Source organism: Neopsephotus bourkii, unplaced genomic scaffold (genome assembly GCF_033783945.1).
Source record: "Neopsephotus bourkii isolate Nb327-2 ecotype Australia unplaced genomic scaffold, CSIRO-AGI_Nbou_v1 NB_1654, whole genome shotgun sequence".
NCBI lineage: Eukaryota > Metazoa > Chordata > Aves > Psittaciformes > Psittacidae > Neopsephotus > Neopsephotus bourkii.
Window position 1 is genome coordinate 83,963 of NW_026902128.1, and position 16,369 is coordinate 100,331.

The 16,369-nt window shown below is 39.3% G+C and overlaps 1 protein-coding gene across 1 annotated transcript in view; it reads right to left on the reverse strand.

The window, feature by feature from the left end:
* The window catches only part of FNDC3B (fibronectin type III domain containing 3B), a 195,702-nt gene that overhangs the window by 77,967 nt on the left and 101,366 nt on the right, over window positions 1-16,369 (reverse strand). Inside the window, exons 5-6 of the mRNA XM_061374824.1 lie at window positions 9,101-9,344; window positions 6,408-6,698 (exon numbers count right to left, since the gene is read on the reverse strand). Of these exons, the coding sequence (XP_061230808.1) occupies window positions 6,408-6,698; window positions 9,101-9,344 (535 nt within the window). The remainder of the gene's footprint in view (window positions 1-6,407; window positions 6,699-9,100; window positions 9,345-16,369) is intronic.

Sequence of the window (16,369 nt, forward strand, 5' to 3'; positions counted from 1 at the left end):
TCCTAACTACTAAAAATGCAGTAGCAATAGTAATACTATTAAGATTTCATACATGATGCTGATCTACACTCACAAGATTCAACACATCTCTGTTTTCATTAAATATTATTTAGCCTGTTCAGCCTGGAGAAGAGAAGGCTGCATGGAGACCTCATAGCAGCCTTCCAGTATCTGAAGGGGGCATATAGGGATGCTGGGGAGGGACTCTTCATTAGGGACTGTAGTGGTAGGACAAGGGGTAATGGGTTAAAACTTAAACAGGGGAAGGTTAGATTGGATATAAGGAGGAAATTCTTTCCTGTCAGGGTGGTGAGGCACTGGAATAGGTTGCCCAGGGAGGTTGTGAATGCTCCATCCCTGGCAGTGTTCAAGGCCAGGTTGGATGAGGCCTTGGGTGATATGGTTTAGAGCGAGGTGTCCCTGCCCATGGCAGGGGGGTTGGAACTTGATGATCTTAAGGTCCTTTCCAACCCTAACTATTCTATGATTATTTACATTACTTGGTATAATACTAAAATTCATATAGCCTGAGAGATGTATTTTAGCATTTAGAGTGGTTTTTTCCACGTTCCTAATAAAATCAGTGTGACAGTTTTGATGGGTTGTCTTCAGGAGACAATCATGTTAAATAGAAGCAAATACATTCCTTGAGAAACCAGGGAAGCTGCACCTGCACAGGGGTATTTTGTATGTCAGCAGAACCATTTACGATAAATTTTGTCCACAGAATGTTTCTAAATCAGTATAACACAGGTGTTTATTAATATGTACCAAATCATCAGTACCTGGCTAAAAGAACGTGTTAAGTTTTTGTTTCTCAGCTTCTCTGCACACATGGACTAGAAGTGATGAAATTAGTCTTTTGAACTTTTAAATCTATAGGATAAAATGTACATACATACATAATATATGACCCAATAAGCTTTCAAAACAGATTCAGGACCAAAATAGAGAAGAATTAACAGGATCTAGAATGAGTAAGTAGAGGAACTTCACCTGGTTCCTGTCTGCATTGAATCACAGCTCCCTCAATTTCCCTTTAATTCACACACTCTGGATTAAAAAAAACCCAAAGCAACCAAACACCACCACCACGAAAAAACCCACCAAAACCCAAAACCAACAACAAAAAAAAAAACACAAACAAACCCCAACAAAACAACTTGATTCAATTGAAAAGTAAAAATAGCCCCCCCCCCCTTTTCCTAAATATATTTAAATGTCATAAAAAAAGAGAGAGAGGGAGATAGCAGTATAAGGTTGTATCAAGAAAGTGTCAGCTCTATTTTTTCATACACTGTCACCCACTCTATGTCATGTAACAGCAGCTTGCAGAGCAAAACCCCACACAGCTCAGGGATACTTGCTGGTACCAGTTCTTGGCAGCATCAGCCCAGGATAGCCATACCACTCAGATTTACTTCTTCATTTCAGAACTGCTGGTTTGCAGAGTTCAGTACATTTAAAATGTTTTTAAATTAAAAGCACCATAGTTAGAACGTCCTGTGCTATGCCAATTTTCCATGTGTTCTTGAACCATTCACCTCAAAGAAGTGAGCACACAGAGCTAGCCACATCATCTGAGAAACATCTATCAACAATGCAGACAGGAATACAATGGTTTTCACTTCTGGGAGTACCTGAAGGCTGCTTTGGTGCACAAGATCAGAAAAGCAACATCTTTTGAGTTCTTAAGGTGGTTACATACATGTGACAATGGTACTACAAAAGTTTATGACCTATGTATAATCTAGAGCAACTCTTCAAACTATTAAATCATTCTAATCCCTTTTTCGCCCTTCTCCATTTGTAAAGAATGCCAATGCCACATGTAAGGAACCAGCTGCTCGGAGAAGCAAAGCAGACACCAAGTCAACTTTCCTCTCTTTGCAGATTGGAAAAGCAAGTCTGCTTTTCAAAACAAGAGTTAGACAAGTGCGCAGGCAACAGGTCTACAAAGGACTAGGCACGACTATAAACCGTGCCCAGCAGCTCTGGAGCAGGGAGCGGGGCTGGGCTTTCAGGCTGCCCCCAGCAGCATCTCCATCACCTGCTGAAAAGAGACCATTGAGCTAGACAGGCCTCTGCTCTGACCCAGTAGGGACAAATCTTCTCAAATCACCATGAAAAAACCCCATTCTTTATGGAACGTTTACATAAAGTTATATACAATCCCCCCAGCACTGCCTCCCTGCCCAGGCTAGGTCTGTTTATTCTGGCACCCAGTTCCCAGCACCCACCCAGCTCCTGGACAGGATGCACATAACAATCCATCTGCTGCTTTCTACTTTTACCCATTTCAAGTGTTTTAGTTTTGGCTATCTTAGGTTCTTCAAACTTCAATGAGAATTAAAAAAAAAAAATAAAAAAAAAATTATCTCATTTGAAGGAAAAAATATGTTTTATTAGCAAAAGTATTGTAAGGAATGCTCAAAACTGCTTATGTTCCCACAGTACTTGCAGCCACACACAAAACATCCCAAACTACCAGATCACTACATGACCAAGAAGTGAACCACCGAGTGCATAAGAAGGAAGTGACTCAGACTGAAATTCATAAAGGACAGCATGAATGGGACAGGATTTCCTCTTACAGCTCTTTTTACATGGCAAGGCCCCTTCATTAAAATAAACCAAAAATCAACCTGGCTCCCTCATCTCCCATTCAGTTTTTAAAACAGCTCTGCAGAAGAGCTACTGTATGGGATTTTAAATCAGAATCCCTGCATCATACTTCCAAGTTTTCAGCCTGTACAAGACACCACCCATCTTATCACTTAGAATAGCTGCTAACTTTTCAGACAATTATAAGCCATGAGTTTTCCTTTTTTTGCTTTAAAATATGTATTTCCAGCATCCAACATAATTAAAAATCTTTATTTACAAGAGCACCTCCCAGTATAAAGACACCATTCTGGCAATGAAAAAGGGTAGAGGAATTGAACTTATATCCCCACAATGAAATTGTAATTTTCCTACAAAAAAAGAGGTTGTGATGCTATGTTATAGGGCCAGCATAATAGAACCACCAGCGTATTTTTACCATTACGCTGTACATAGCACAGAGTGGCAAAGAGGAGCACGTGCTGGATACACAACTAAAGAGGTGATGGAACCAAGAGTACTCTAGAGTCCTTTATTTTGGTACTGTGGATGAGGCTACCACCCGATTTATTCCATCAATGCTGAATAAGCTTTTCAAGAAACCCCTGGTTCTTTTAATCTTGGAAGGAGACAGTAAGTTATTGACATATGGCAGAATTTTCCTTGACTACTTACTGAAATGTCATGGAGATAATACATGCAATGAGTGTATGTTTTGATGGAAATGTACATTGTTAACTTAAATATCTCATGCCCTTTGATTGACACCAAACCTTTTCAGGGAAAAAAAGTGTAGCTGTCCTTGCACTGTACACAGGACATTTTCTTCAATATTAATGTTACAGTACTCTCTAAAAACAGTGCTCAGTAAGGAGCAATGCACCCCTCAAGGACATTACTACCAAGAAACAAGAAGCAGGACAAGCATTTGCTTAAATACAGGGGTAGCGGATCCAAGGAAAGAAATGCCTATCTTCCGCTTCCCCATCACACTGTGCAGATCATGTTATTCCGCTGATTAAAACACACATTCAAATTGCCTTTCAAAGCGTTGGCTCAGGAGTGGCTGGGACTGCCAGTGCACACCCAGTACCGGGCAAGATGCCATCTGCCAGTGGCAAGCTCCTACCCATGCTCCCAGCACCAAGGCAGCTTCCAATGCTTTGCTTCCGAAAAGCCCAGTCCAAAACTTAGGCTGTTCAAGTGCCTGCCCCGGCTGTGTACAGGGCTCCCAAAGCCCGCTCCCTGGCAGGCAGCGCAGCAGCAAGACTGTTTCGGTGACAGCAGCTTGTCAGGAGCTGGCACACTGGACTGCTCTGACATCCAACCACCTGAAGTAAGCATGCCAGCTACTATTACACACACACACACACACACACACAAACCCCAACCAGATATGAAATAATATACTATAAAACACATCACAATCCCAACTAAGAAATGCATGCAAATAAACCCTCTAGCTCTGCTTCACTTTACGTTTTACTCTAAATCAAACGTTTCTACTTGCATCTCACGAGTTTTCTAAATACTCTTATTCCCTATGTATAATAGTTTTTTCCAGGCTATTCAGCAATTTTGGAAGCAGCCACATAGCACCGTAAATTTTTTAACTATTAGCAAGCTTGGACTGATACACATTCACAGATTGTGTAAGCTTAAATGCATTTGCTGCTTGTTGTTTCTGACACATTATTTTTCCTGGCTATTCTAAACACACTGTCATCTTAGCAACATGAGTAAAAATCATCAGCTGTTCCCAGACTGCTTTTAACTCTCACCCCAATTCACCTGTATGGCCATGATATCAGGCATCAATCAATAAAACCCCAAATAATTCAAGAAGAAACGGAGAAGGTAAAATGTCCTGGGTCTAATTAGGAGCTAATAAATATCAAGTGGGAACTTATTTTAGGGCATTGTTTGGTGGGAGGCTTTACAAAACCTCTGTGACAACCTTTCTGCAGAAATATGCGTATAAGTACACATGTATGACTGTAAGAATAGGCTTTGATATGAAAAGCCTCAAATTTGAGCCTACAGTATTTTTCATTTCTTTTGATATGAAGAAAATTCTCCTATTCCTGCTTTGGCTGTGTATTTGTTGTAGAGCAGTCTGACAGTGGGATGAGCTGCCATCTTTGGGCGCAGATGCAGAACCTATTTTTAAAACACGAGTGAGCTGGATTTATCAGGAGGGTGGCACAACTGATGCTTATTTCCACCTTCTCCTCTTATGAACTTTTTCCACAGTTTGGGGAAAGACTCTTTGTCACTTGCTGTTCCCAGTTTTAAGGCATTCTCTGGCTGACAGACTGGATGTGCTATTGCCCTGACTTCACAAAGTTTCTTGGCATTTTAAGAGCGCTCATGCTCGTCAGCTGGAGCACAGCAGACTACACCAAGAGAAAAAAATTAGACAAACACAAGGGTTGCAAGAAACCCTCAAACTAGATACTTTCAAATTAAATCTGATCATACATGCTGACTCGGTACCAACTGAAGCTATATTGAGCGGTTCAGCTGTTAAGCCTATACTATACTCCAGGTCTTCCATGCAGGTGCTCCCAAGCACCTCACGTATTCCACCATGAACTAGAGAAAATAAAAATAGCTAAACATAAATAAGAATATTAAAGGTCATATAAGCTGACTGACAAGAAATAATTAAGAAGTCTAATGCAGTGATTCATTTTCTTGGATGAAAGCATTCCTAAATACAGCTCCTCGCCAATTCTGATGACCCCAAAGCACGGCTGCAAGTTCTCATTCCTTACCATGCCAGCAGCATTTTTTCCCCCTTCAGCTATCAATTAAGCTACTTTTCGTAAGTATCTATATCAGGTCTCACAAGTAAAAGTACACACCAAATAAATACACACAATATACAGGCAACAGAAAGCCTATGTTTTATGTTGTATACATACATTCACACAAATGGTTTCAAAGTCTGCCACATTATAAATAACCTAGATGTGCTGGGCCTAAGCTTGCTTGTTACATAAAAGTTTGTTCAGCAAGCAGCAGCTTTAGCAGTCAGCAAAGAGACAGGCAGAGAAGAGAAAGGCTGAGAAGTATTAACACATTATAACAAATTACTGAGCTAAATATAGGTAGAACTGGCTATGTATAGAATGGGTCATGATAAATTTAATTAGATTAATAACTTAATATTTTACTATAAAGTTGCAAATTTTTAAATGGTATTTCTCTGAAAATGCTGAAGAACATTATTTCAAAAGTAGACAGACTTATTTGACTACTAATTCCAGTAGCTAAGATTAAGCAATTTTTTTTCAAAATTCTTCTGTTTCAACTAACCATACTTACACTGAACTTCCACATAAACAACCTTGTTTTTTTCAGCAAGTGCCTCTAAAGTTTCTAATATATTTACTACATTTACCCAGGAGATGCAAAGTAGCAATATCTAGTAGTCAGGTTTTGGTTATAGCTCAACTCTCTGTAAGGGTTTTTGTGAAGAGCCAAGAACACTGGTATGAAATGCAAAATAAAACCAAGAACTTGGCCATAAAATGCACTTCTGTCCAATAGATAAAAAGAGAATGATGGTGTATCTAGCAGGGAGTAGTCAAGAAAGATGGGGAGGCAACAAGTTCATCTTACAAAACAAATATAGTATAGCAAGCTCAACGTTTATAGTTAAGTTCACACTGCATTAACACTGTCTTTATGTGTGGGTGGCAGTGTTTTTTGGCTTAGTTACTAAATCCAAATACAGGCAGTCATAAGCCAGAAAGGTGCAATAAAAAGGAATTAAAAATAAATAAAACTGTCTTTACCATGTGGGTCTTGTTCACTTGACTTTGGGCTGCTTCTTGCTCTGCGTTCCGGTTTCTTTACTACTGGAGCCCCCCCGCCGCCACCTCCACTGCTTGCTCCATTGTGACTCTTTGCATAACCATTATATACGGTTGCGCAGCTGCCTATATGGCTTTTGTAGATGGATGAAGGAGGACTATTCAGACGGTTTTGGCGATCAATCTGCCTGTCTTTGAGTTTTTTGTGCTGTGGTTTGCTGTACTGATCTTCCCTGGTAATATAGCTGGACATCCCATATAGTGGTATGATTTCTGAAACAGAAGAATTCACCCACACATTAACTCAGAACAACAAAATCACTGATTTTTTTTTTCAGAAACTCAAATTCCTGACCATCTCTAAATTAAACGACTCCAGATTTTCCTGTTGTCAGATTTTACAGCAAACCAATTTTTTTTCTTAAGAAAACTTCTCTGAAGGACTGACAATTTTTTAAGCATTCTCCTTTGCTGGTAGGACATCATAACTCTTTGGATGTGTAAAATACAGCAATTAGGGTGACAGTTTTTCCTACTTTTAGTCTTCGTGTTTCAAAGGACACAGATTTCAAGCAAAGATCCAGGGAGACTGCTATTTAGGAAAAAGCCTTCAAAAGTTCACAGCAATTTAACAGTTTCTTCCCCAGCACCTGACTGGACAGAATAAGCTGAGATGCCCTGGTTTCAAGGTCCCATCAGTGTTTACATGCAATTTAATTTCCCAGTATAAATAGACTTCACAATCGTGTCAATTGTGCTTGCCTAAGGAGAGAAGCACAGGATGATGTAGAAGCTTTGGATAAATAAAACTGTATAATACAAGCTTGAGAAACATTATAAATATAATACGTACACTTCAGATACACTTAAATACAAGCCCCACTTCCCTCTTAGAAGAATGACTATCTTAAACATAAAGCAGGTCATATTTCAGGAATCAGACCATTTTCTGCTTTTCTCCATAGTTCACTCCACTTTGAGTCTGAAGCTTGAACAAATTAATGCTCAAAACAATAGTTTTTCCTCTGTTGGAAAAATAACAATTAATACTTGATACAGACTTCATGTATTTTCTTTTTCCTACATCCACTCAGAAGTTATTGTACAAACTTCTGAAGCAAACATCCTATCCAGCCACTTGAACTCTTGTTTGTAGGCTGAGATTGCTGTGTATACTCTAAGTTTCCAGGTTGTTTCAACTAGCCATATTTTCTTTGCTATTTCAGTGAGTCTTGGCCTTTGTCTTTCCTTATCTAGCTACATGATTCTATCTGTATTCTTACAGCAACCAGCTGCCTAAAACCAGCATGCTGCAAATAAATTCCATCTTTAAAGCATAAGCCATTGTACAGCAACTGGGAAATGGTGGATTAATACTCATTGGTACAATATTCACCACTTCAACTGTTTCAGTGTCACACGTACAGGTCATTCTAGGAAAGCAACCCAGGATTTTTGTTCTGTTTTTAAGTTGAACTGCTTTCTTGGTATCTCAAGGCTAAAGAAATATTCAACATTTACTTAACTAGAAACTCTATGTTCATTTTCACACTGAAACTTTTGCATGCAAGACTTTGTAAAGCAATCTAATAGACTGTCCTGTTCCCTTTCCAAGAGAAAAGTCCCTTCCCTATGCATCTAGTTGGCTACACAGTCCTACTGTTTTCCTGAGCTACTCACTTCCCACTCACCCAGTATACTGAAGTTAAATGTCAGCTGTAAAGGTTCATTCCTCATTAGGTCTGTGGCCAACAGAAACATCAACAGATACCTCCCCCTCTTTCTGCCTTTTCCTTTCCACTCCAGCAAAACTTATTTCTGGTGATATGGCTTAAATATATTCTTTAGAAAGGTTCTTAAGTCCAGGTAGGTTGGCAGCAATGTAAATCCATGAATCCTGAACTGATTTTCACATTAAACATCTCACATGGCTTTGCAGATTACTTTTTTTTGTTAACGCACTCTTCCAGATTACACGAAGCCTTCTCTCCAGGGTGGCAGAGACACAACAGTGCAAAGTTCAGGTAGAAATACGCCTTTTTCACTCCTTTTCTTGCAATTATTTACTCATTGCCTGATTAGAATTGCCATGCTACCCTTTGGTATCGGACAATGCTTTTCAGTGACTTACTCCACAGCCTCAATCAGAATAACAAACAGAAAATGCCTGTTGTTTCTTGGAAAACCATGGGGGGGGTTGGGGCGGACAGAAAACACATTACAGCCAACAGGAAGTGGTATCAGGGTTTTCCCACTGGAAATTACTGTGGCAAGCCATGCTTGGAGATTCAGCCCTCTCTATCCATCCTCATTCCCAAGCCAGGACTAACACATTTAATCTCTGGGTTTTATGTACAGTGTTGCATCGTGACACAGCAAGAGCAACTGCCATGACTCATGTCCCTAGCCTGGAGATGGGATGAGACATTTTTTCCACACTTTATTTACAAATTAAGCTAAAATTGGTGGGATTTTGTTTTCTGCAACTTAAATGTCGCAACATGCCCTGTATTGCTGCACTCTGGAGGGCTACACCCCCCTGTTCTGGAGGTTAAAGAAGGAGGCCCCATCCATGCAGACAAAGGCAAGTTTTCCAATTTCTGCTCTTGGTTTCATTAGCCCTTAAAACTTGCTAAATACAGGTTTGAAATGCCAGTACCTTCCTTCCAGCTCACCTTGTTCTCCATATATTGTTGGGGGAAGATGATGCTGTGGGAAAAACTGTGGTGGCATGTCCCCAGGTCCAGTGACAGGAGGATAAAATGCTGTATGAGAGTTGTGAATAAAATGGGGATGATGCGTCAGATATGGAGGTAAGTGATGGGTTGGAGAGATGGCTGAAGGATAGCTAGGAGGATAACACTCCGGAGACTGAGGGGTTACCACCACCCTCCGAACACCGGTGTTGTCTTCTATCACCTGGAAGGGAAGGCAGGGAAATGAGCATGTTATACAGCATCTGAACAAAACATATTTTTAACACAGCAGTATTTACTATTTCTTCTCCCACTAGAAAATGGTTGGTCCTTAGGTTTATTAATAAACACATTTCTAAAATTAATATCAGCAGAAGTAATCATAGTGGTGATGTGGCTTTTCTTGGAGACTCGGATAGCCACACTAATCACCAGGAGACTTACTACTGCTAGTGATAACTATGTGGGTAAGAACCAAAATGAATAACCTGTATTTAGGGAATAAGACAATTGAAAAAGGAACACAAAGCACCAAAATAAGAGCACTCATTGGGACCAACCTTACATTCTGCCCATAGAATTCCTACCACCAATTTTGACAGAACTGTGAGTATGGAATTAGTAACACTTGGAAATCAGCTGGCACTGCTCTTGTGGGTAAGCTGTGTGTGCGCAGAGACATGTACTTTGCAAGAAGCTGTTGTGTTGACACACATTTTCAAAATAATTGCTCTGTTCACAACAGGTATCTGTTCCAGACAAATCATAGGGCAGAAGGCTTTTCTGCTACAGAGCTAGTCTATACGTCCATCCAAATCAGCTCTGGAATATGCATAACTTGGCCCCAAATGCCACAGTCAAAGCATGTAAAAACAGATGTAGGAAGGTGGAAATGTGCTTAAGCTGAAAAATGTTTTTTCAGCTTATAATTTTTCCAGAGCTATATTTCTGGAGAACAGTCAATCAGCCAAACTTCAGTCCAGGCTTAGAAGCCAAGACTTTCTTGAAGCTTAGTCAAAAAACTTCTGCCATTTCTGGAACTTAAAAATACAACTGTGGAAGACTATTACTATCTTTGATTCTGTGCATTGACGTGCATAAAGTAGAAAAGCATGAAGGAAACGTTAAGTTAGCTTTGCACAACAAAAAGGCTGTTAAAAACCTATTTTTTTTTCCCTATACTGACTGATGACACACAGATGGAATAATATATGCGATGGATGTGTTGTATGAGGTAAGTGAATGTGCATCAAGGGCATGTGCAATAAGATGTTGCCACTGTCCACTGTCTACCAGCAACCTGAGCTGTAGTTATATACTCCATCCCATAGGAGCATCAGCAGAAGAGACCCTTCTACAGAACCCCATGCTCCAGCGATGCTTCTCACATCAGTGTCTTAGCCTAAAGCACAGATTAAAGTTTGCTAATGCTGATATACCTTGAAGGAATGGCATGGGAACACAACTGTTTCTGCTGACCTTGGTGAAGAGAAATGAGCCCTGTCTAAGTGGCAATGCCCACAGCCACAAGCACTGCTGCCTCAAGCATCAGCTGAGCAAGTTAGCATAGGGTAAAATTTAACTAGTATTAGCTGACCCAATTCTTTCCCTATTCCATGTGTGTCCTTAGGTTATATGAATTTACATCTGTTAGCTATGGGTTGCAACCATGGACACAGACATCTTCTCTGGATTGGCTAGCCACCTACCAAAGAAAATGTTCTATAGAAAGTCAATTCATTCTTTTGTAACTGATATTTTACATTAAAAAAGAAAAAAAAAAAGAAAAAAAAAAAAAGAAAAAAATGCACAGCTTCCTATGCTGCATAACCAGGATAGGAATTGTTTAGCATACTTGATCCTAACCTCTAAGTTTACAACTTCAGCTAGCAATTTGTCATCTGCTACCTTTACATTTTGAAGACAGAGCCCTCAAAAACAGCTGAAACTCAGAGATGTAAACTCTCACATCATTTTAACTGCTGCATTTTCTGGCCTCCCATCTCTGTTACTGGTTTTCAACTGGTTCAACCTCCACAGCATCTTTATCCTGGTACCAGATCTCAAACCTGCACTCTGAAACCTGGAGAAGAGAAAAATCCTTTTCCATTCAGCAAACATTTGAAAACCAGAATTACTTATTTAGGATGGTGCACAGAAGTGCTCTGAGGCTTGGATCATGCTCTCATTTGAGACAGCAAGTTCCTACATCCTGATATGAAAAGTTTTCATTATGACTTTAACTAGTCCAAGCCTCAAAGAAAACTTGAGCCTTCCAGGAGGGTACAAGCCCTTATCTGTGCATCTAGACTAGACTACATGTGTATTTTGTTCTCTAATGAAAGATGAATACATTAAGGAACAGATTTAGACAGAAAGTTTGCACTGTAACACCACATAACATAAACCGTATTTAAAACTAAAGATTCCTCTTCCTGACTTATCTTCTAAAGAGCAGGGACGAAAGCTTGAAGTCCTCTCAAAGCCCTTTCTGATGAAACCATCCTGCTAGATGAGACTAAAATATCAGCAGTAGTGAGAGAAAAGATGCAGATGAGGGGATAGAGTATTTCAATTAGAAGGGACCTACAATGATAATCTATTCCAACTCAAAGTATGTACGAGCCTTCCATACAACTTTGGGCAAAAAGCTAAGAGACTAATATCTTTTATTTGTTTCCTCCCAGGCCACAGATGCTGACAGCATTCCTGCTACTTCATGTGCCCATGTTCCAAATGAAGGCAAAACCACAGGAAACCCTAAGACTTCATTTCCCTATTCTACAGGGCATTTTCCTCCTCAACTTACAATCACATACAATCTTTAAGTATGGTATTCAGTCCTTAACAGTCCATTAAACTTGGCAATGCAATGTATCATTTATTATATGCATTAGATAACTACAAAACCATCATGGGTTAAGTGTGTAGATATCTCTTGATTCACGGAATTTGCAATGGGTAGCTTGTAGCAGTGCCATTCTGGGAGATGACATTGTTTCAATTCATCAAAGATAGAGCAATTAGTTTTGATCCATTAATGTAAATAAAGTAAATTTCCAGAGAGGAAAAACTTTTCTATTTAAAGAAGAAATCTGCAATTCTTTGTATCTGCTTAAAACCGTTAGTCATGAAGATCATAAATTAATCAGGAAACACATTGTCTTCTAAACTGCCTCTACTTCAGTGCCAAGCAGCAATGAAACCCCAATCCCTGTTGAGGTCTCCGGATGCAATCAGAATATTAAAAGTGATTGGTATTACTAATTTTAGCAGTTTATATTTACAGAAAAGAAAGATCTCCAGTCCTGTGGCACCTAGAGCTAAACTTTATTCTGTATACGGTTACTAGGTAAATTGTTGCTGTTACTTTTGTGCTTGCAGGTGTGACTGGCATGCTGCCTCAATAACAATATTCTTATAGCATAGTTCAGTGTATTTTTTTCTGTATTTTAGGGAGCTTAATTGCTGAGTGAGGTAGATAGATGATCTTTCAGGAGAATCTGAGTAAACATTACTCATACACAATAAAATTGCCTCCCCCGTCAGTTGCCACATTTTGAGAATACCATTTCAAATGTTATTTGCTTTACATTAAGGGTATCACTGCAGCAATCAAAACTCAGTGTAACTAGAGATAATTCCCATATTCAAGGTACATCACTACCCCACATTTTCTCATTTTTCTCCACTGAAATTTAGCACTACACAGGCATATTAATTTTGCACAGGTAAACTGTACCTATATTTTTTAAGTTTCCAGTTAAAGGAATACAGTCACTCTCATTCTGTAACATGCACGTGTACTGAATGGGTGTAATATGGTATTATGCAATTAACTTCCCACTTCAAAATAAAAAAAATAAAAAAATTCTTATTTCATTTAGTTTGCCAGATTCTGCAAGGACATCTGGTGCACGGCCACTGGTGGGCCAAAACCAGTACATAAACTAGTTTGAAAGTTCATTCATAAATCAATCTGTACCAGAAACAGTACAGAATGAGCTCACCCTCAAGGAACTTGGATGTCAACATTTTATTTATTCACTTAATTTCTTAAGGATGCCAATTCAAACACACCAGCCCTGGGAAGTCTGCATCACTATCTTTGCCATCCATCACATACAAGCACCAATATTAAATCTGTACCTTGAACCTGGAAATTAAACAGCTGAGCATCTATAATGCTGGCAAGAATGTTAGGTATTTCAAATCTAGAATGATACAGATCTTCAAGACCAATGCTCACTTTATGGTTTGCTTGAGATGAGCACGACCTTCCTTGATTCAGAGTGTTAGGATGATCATTCATATTAAAAGAATGACTTGACTGATCACAGTCTACAAAACACACAGAGAGCAGTAAGCAATACAAAACCAGTTTGTGGCTAAAAGCATATGCTAGACAGTTTGGGAGAAAAACACCTCTCTCGGATACATCCTCTACCCAAAGACCAAAATCCTGATTCCTGAGGATATGATGCACTTTCTACCACTTGTAGAATGCAATTTAAAGACTTTCCTCTTTGGTTCTGTCAAAAACATGGGAATACTAAACTGCAGGACCATGGCTTGAGTTGTATAGTTCAGTTGTATGACCCCAACTTTACTTCCTGACAAAAGCTGTCTAATCAGCACTATATGTACTTCATGCTCCAAGCAGTAAATTAGTCCTTTAGCCTTAAGATACCTGTAACAAAGGTCACATATTAACAACTCTGTAAATAAAATCAAAAGTGGAGATCCATGCCAGATGTTCATGTCCAACTACACAAGTAATTCCTCAAACTCCAGTGGAATGGCTACAGATTTGAGAGAGCAGTCCTCAGCCAATAGCCCTAAGCAAACAAGTTCATCATCGTGCTTTTTGACATTTCCATTTTTCTAGTTCTACTCATTAGAACATCCCAAATACTCCTTCTCTTCTCCCAAACATACACTGTGAAAAGCAAACAAAACCCATGAGGATATCCCCAAATATAACAGCTTAGCATCCAAATTGTGACCTTTAATCTTCAAATTATGCCAACACCAGGGAGCTAGAGTGCTCTGGAAGCCAGAAGGCGGCATCGGGCCACAGATCCTGATGGCAAGAAGCCTCTAGTGGACATCTCAGCAAAGGGTGAGCTCACAGCCTGCCCCATAGGACTCACTCAACAGGGAAGCAGCTCTGTCCGCAGCTCGGAACTAGAATGGGCATTAACAGGTTGTGTCTGGCTCCTGACAAGTCATAGGAGCTTCTCCTTCAACATTCAACATTTTGTTTGAATTGCTGACATCATACGCATTAAATACAGCCCTTCCACCTTCCACAACTTGTACAGTAGTAGTATGGTACACAAAGCATGGCAAGGAATTTTTTCTCTCTTTTACATTTAACTAACTATTAGCCAACAAAGAATTACAGAGACATGATCTCTGATTTGGTAGTTCATATCTGCCAGAGGTACAAAGAGGTTTGCCTGCTGAAAAGGAAATGTATAATAACTGGTTGTATCAAATTGGCCTTTGAAAGCAAAACTATAGCATGAAAGATCTGAACTGATAGTGTGTATTTGTCTTCTATTATTCCCCTGGATTTTTTCCCACCCTGGCTAAGCCTCATCATTAGGAACATCTTAATATCAACAAACCCAGCTTCTGGTCACAACTACCAATATGGTCCTTGAAAACTTGCAATAGGGTTTAACTATTTTACTGCTGCTTCCCATGGGGCTGATCTTGCAGGGCAGGCAACCTCCTGCCATTTTTTTTTGCTGATCACTTTCATAATACCAAAGAGGTAACGAAGCACTATTTTAATCCAGGGTTGCAATCACCACATAAACTACTGTGATATTTGAGGCTAATACTTGCAGCTCAACAGGCTTGGTAAAACAAAATGGAAAAAAAAGATATCTTGCCTTTATTTCTCTGTAGGGCCACCTGCTGTCTGCCTGACTGTTAGATGTATAGTTCAGGGACAAATCAAACACAAAAATCAAATGTATTTTGAGTGCACTGAGTTGTTTTATGGCCTTTTGCTTGCAATTCTGAATTTAAGTTGTTTTCATTGTTTATCATAGAGATTTTCACTTTTTTAGGTAGTAGATGAGAGCAAGAGCAAAAAAGGCAGAAACGTTTATTACAAGAAGAACTAATTTGATTACTCACACTTTCAAATGCCATTTAATACAAAGTTGTCTGAAAGGCAAGAGGCTCACTTGCAAGACATCATAACACATATTCTGCTGCCTAAAAACACTGCATACAGTGCTTTTCCCCTAAAACTTTACAACATACGAAAGTTGTAAATTGAATACGTTACAACATATTCCAGCTTGTCAGAAAAAAAATTTTCAGAAGAGGGTTTTTGCTTGGGGATTTTTTGGTTAAGAAACTACTTAAGGGCTTTAGTGGAATTATAATGGTACCGCACCAAAAGCATTAAAGAGGAACTGGGTTCAGACAGAGATACAACTGGAAGATTTTCATCACTCTGGTTTGTAAAGCATTTCAATCACGCCCCAAGCACTCATCTCAATAGAGGGACTGAGAAGTATAAACACTTTAATAACAAAAAGGTGTTAAATTTATTTCAAAGGAAGCATAAATCTTTAAAACATTCCTTTGCATGATATGGGTCAGCTTATTAAATTAGGTGAGCCCACGAGGAGTACTAAGCACTAAGTATTCAGCAGAACTACAAAAGTGGCCTCAAAGCATACCCCAACCACTCAACTTGGGATGCTCCAGGAGCAGGAGGAAGCTAGACCACCAGCTAACCTGATCTGTCTCCTAGGGTGGCTCACAGTGTCCCCTGTATTTGTTTTCACTCTGTTCAGAGGTTAAAATACCACAGAGCAATTGCAGTATTTTGTGGGATTTAAGTATGACACCATCCACAATTTTTCAGAATTACACAAGCTCACATGTTTCCTGGGAAGGGGAAGGGATTCCAGAACATCATCTATTTTCTACTTAACAAGATGCCAAAATATATGTATCAAAGGTTCTTACACTATTCAGCAAGGATATTTTAAACACCTTGTAGAATTTAAATGAAGTTTTCAGTCCAGTCCAGGTCTCAAAGAAAGTGATGAAGGTACTGGATTTATTGTATTGTTGACAGCTATACTGCCTTACATCAACCGTTATTTTTTTCTTTTATTCCTTCAGAAAGAGTCTATGATTTGCAGAAGATGGAAGGAAGGGCACATAGAAAAGGAGTAGCTGTTCAAGAGTTCCAAAACAGATTAGTGAAAAGTT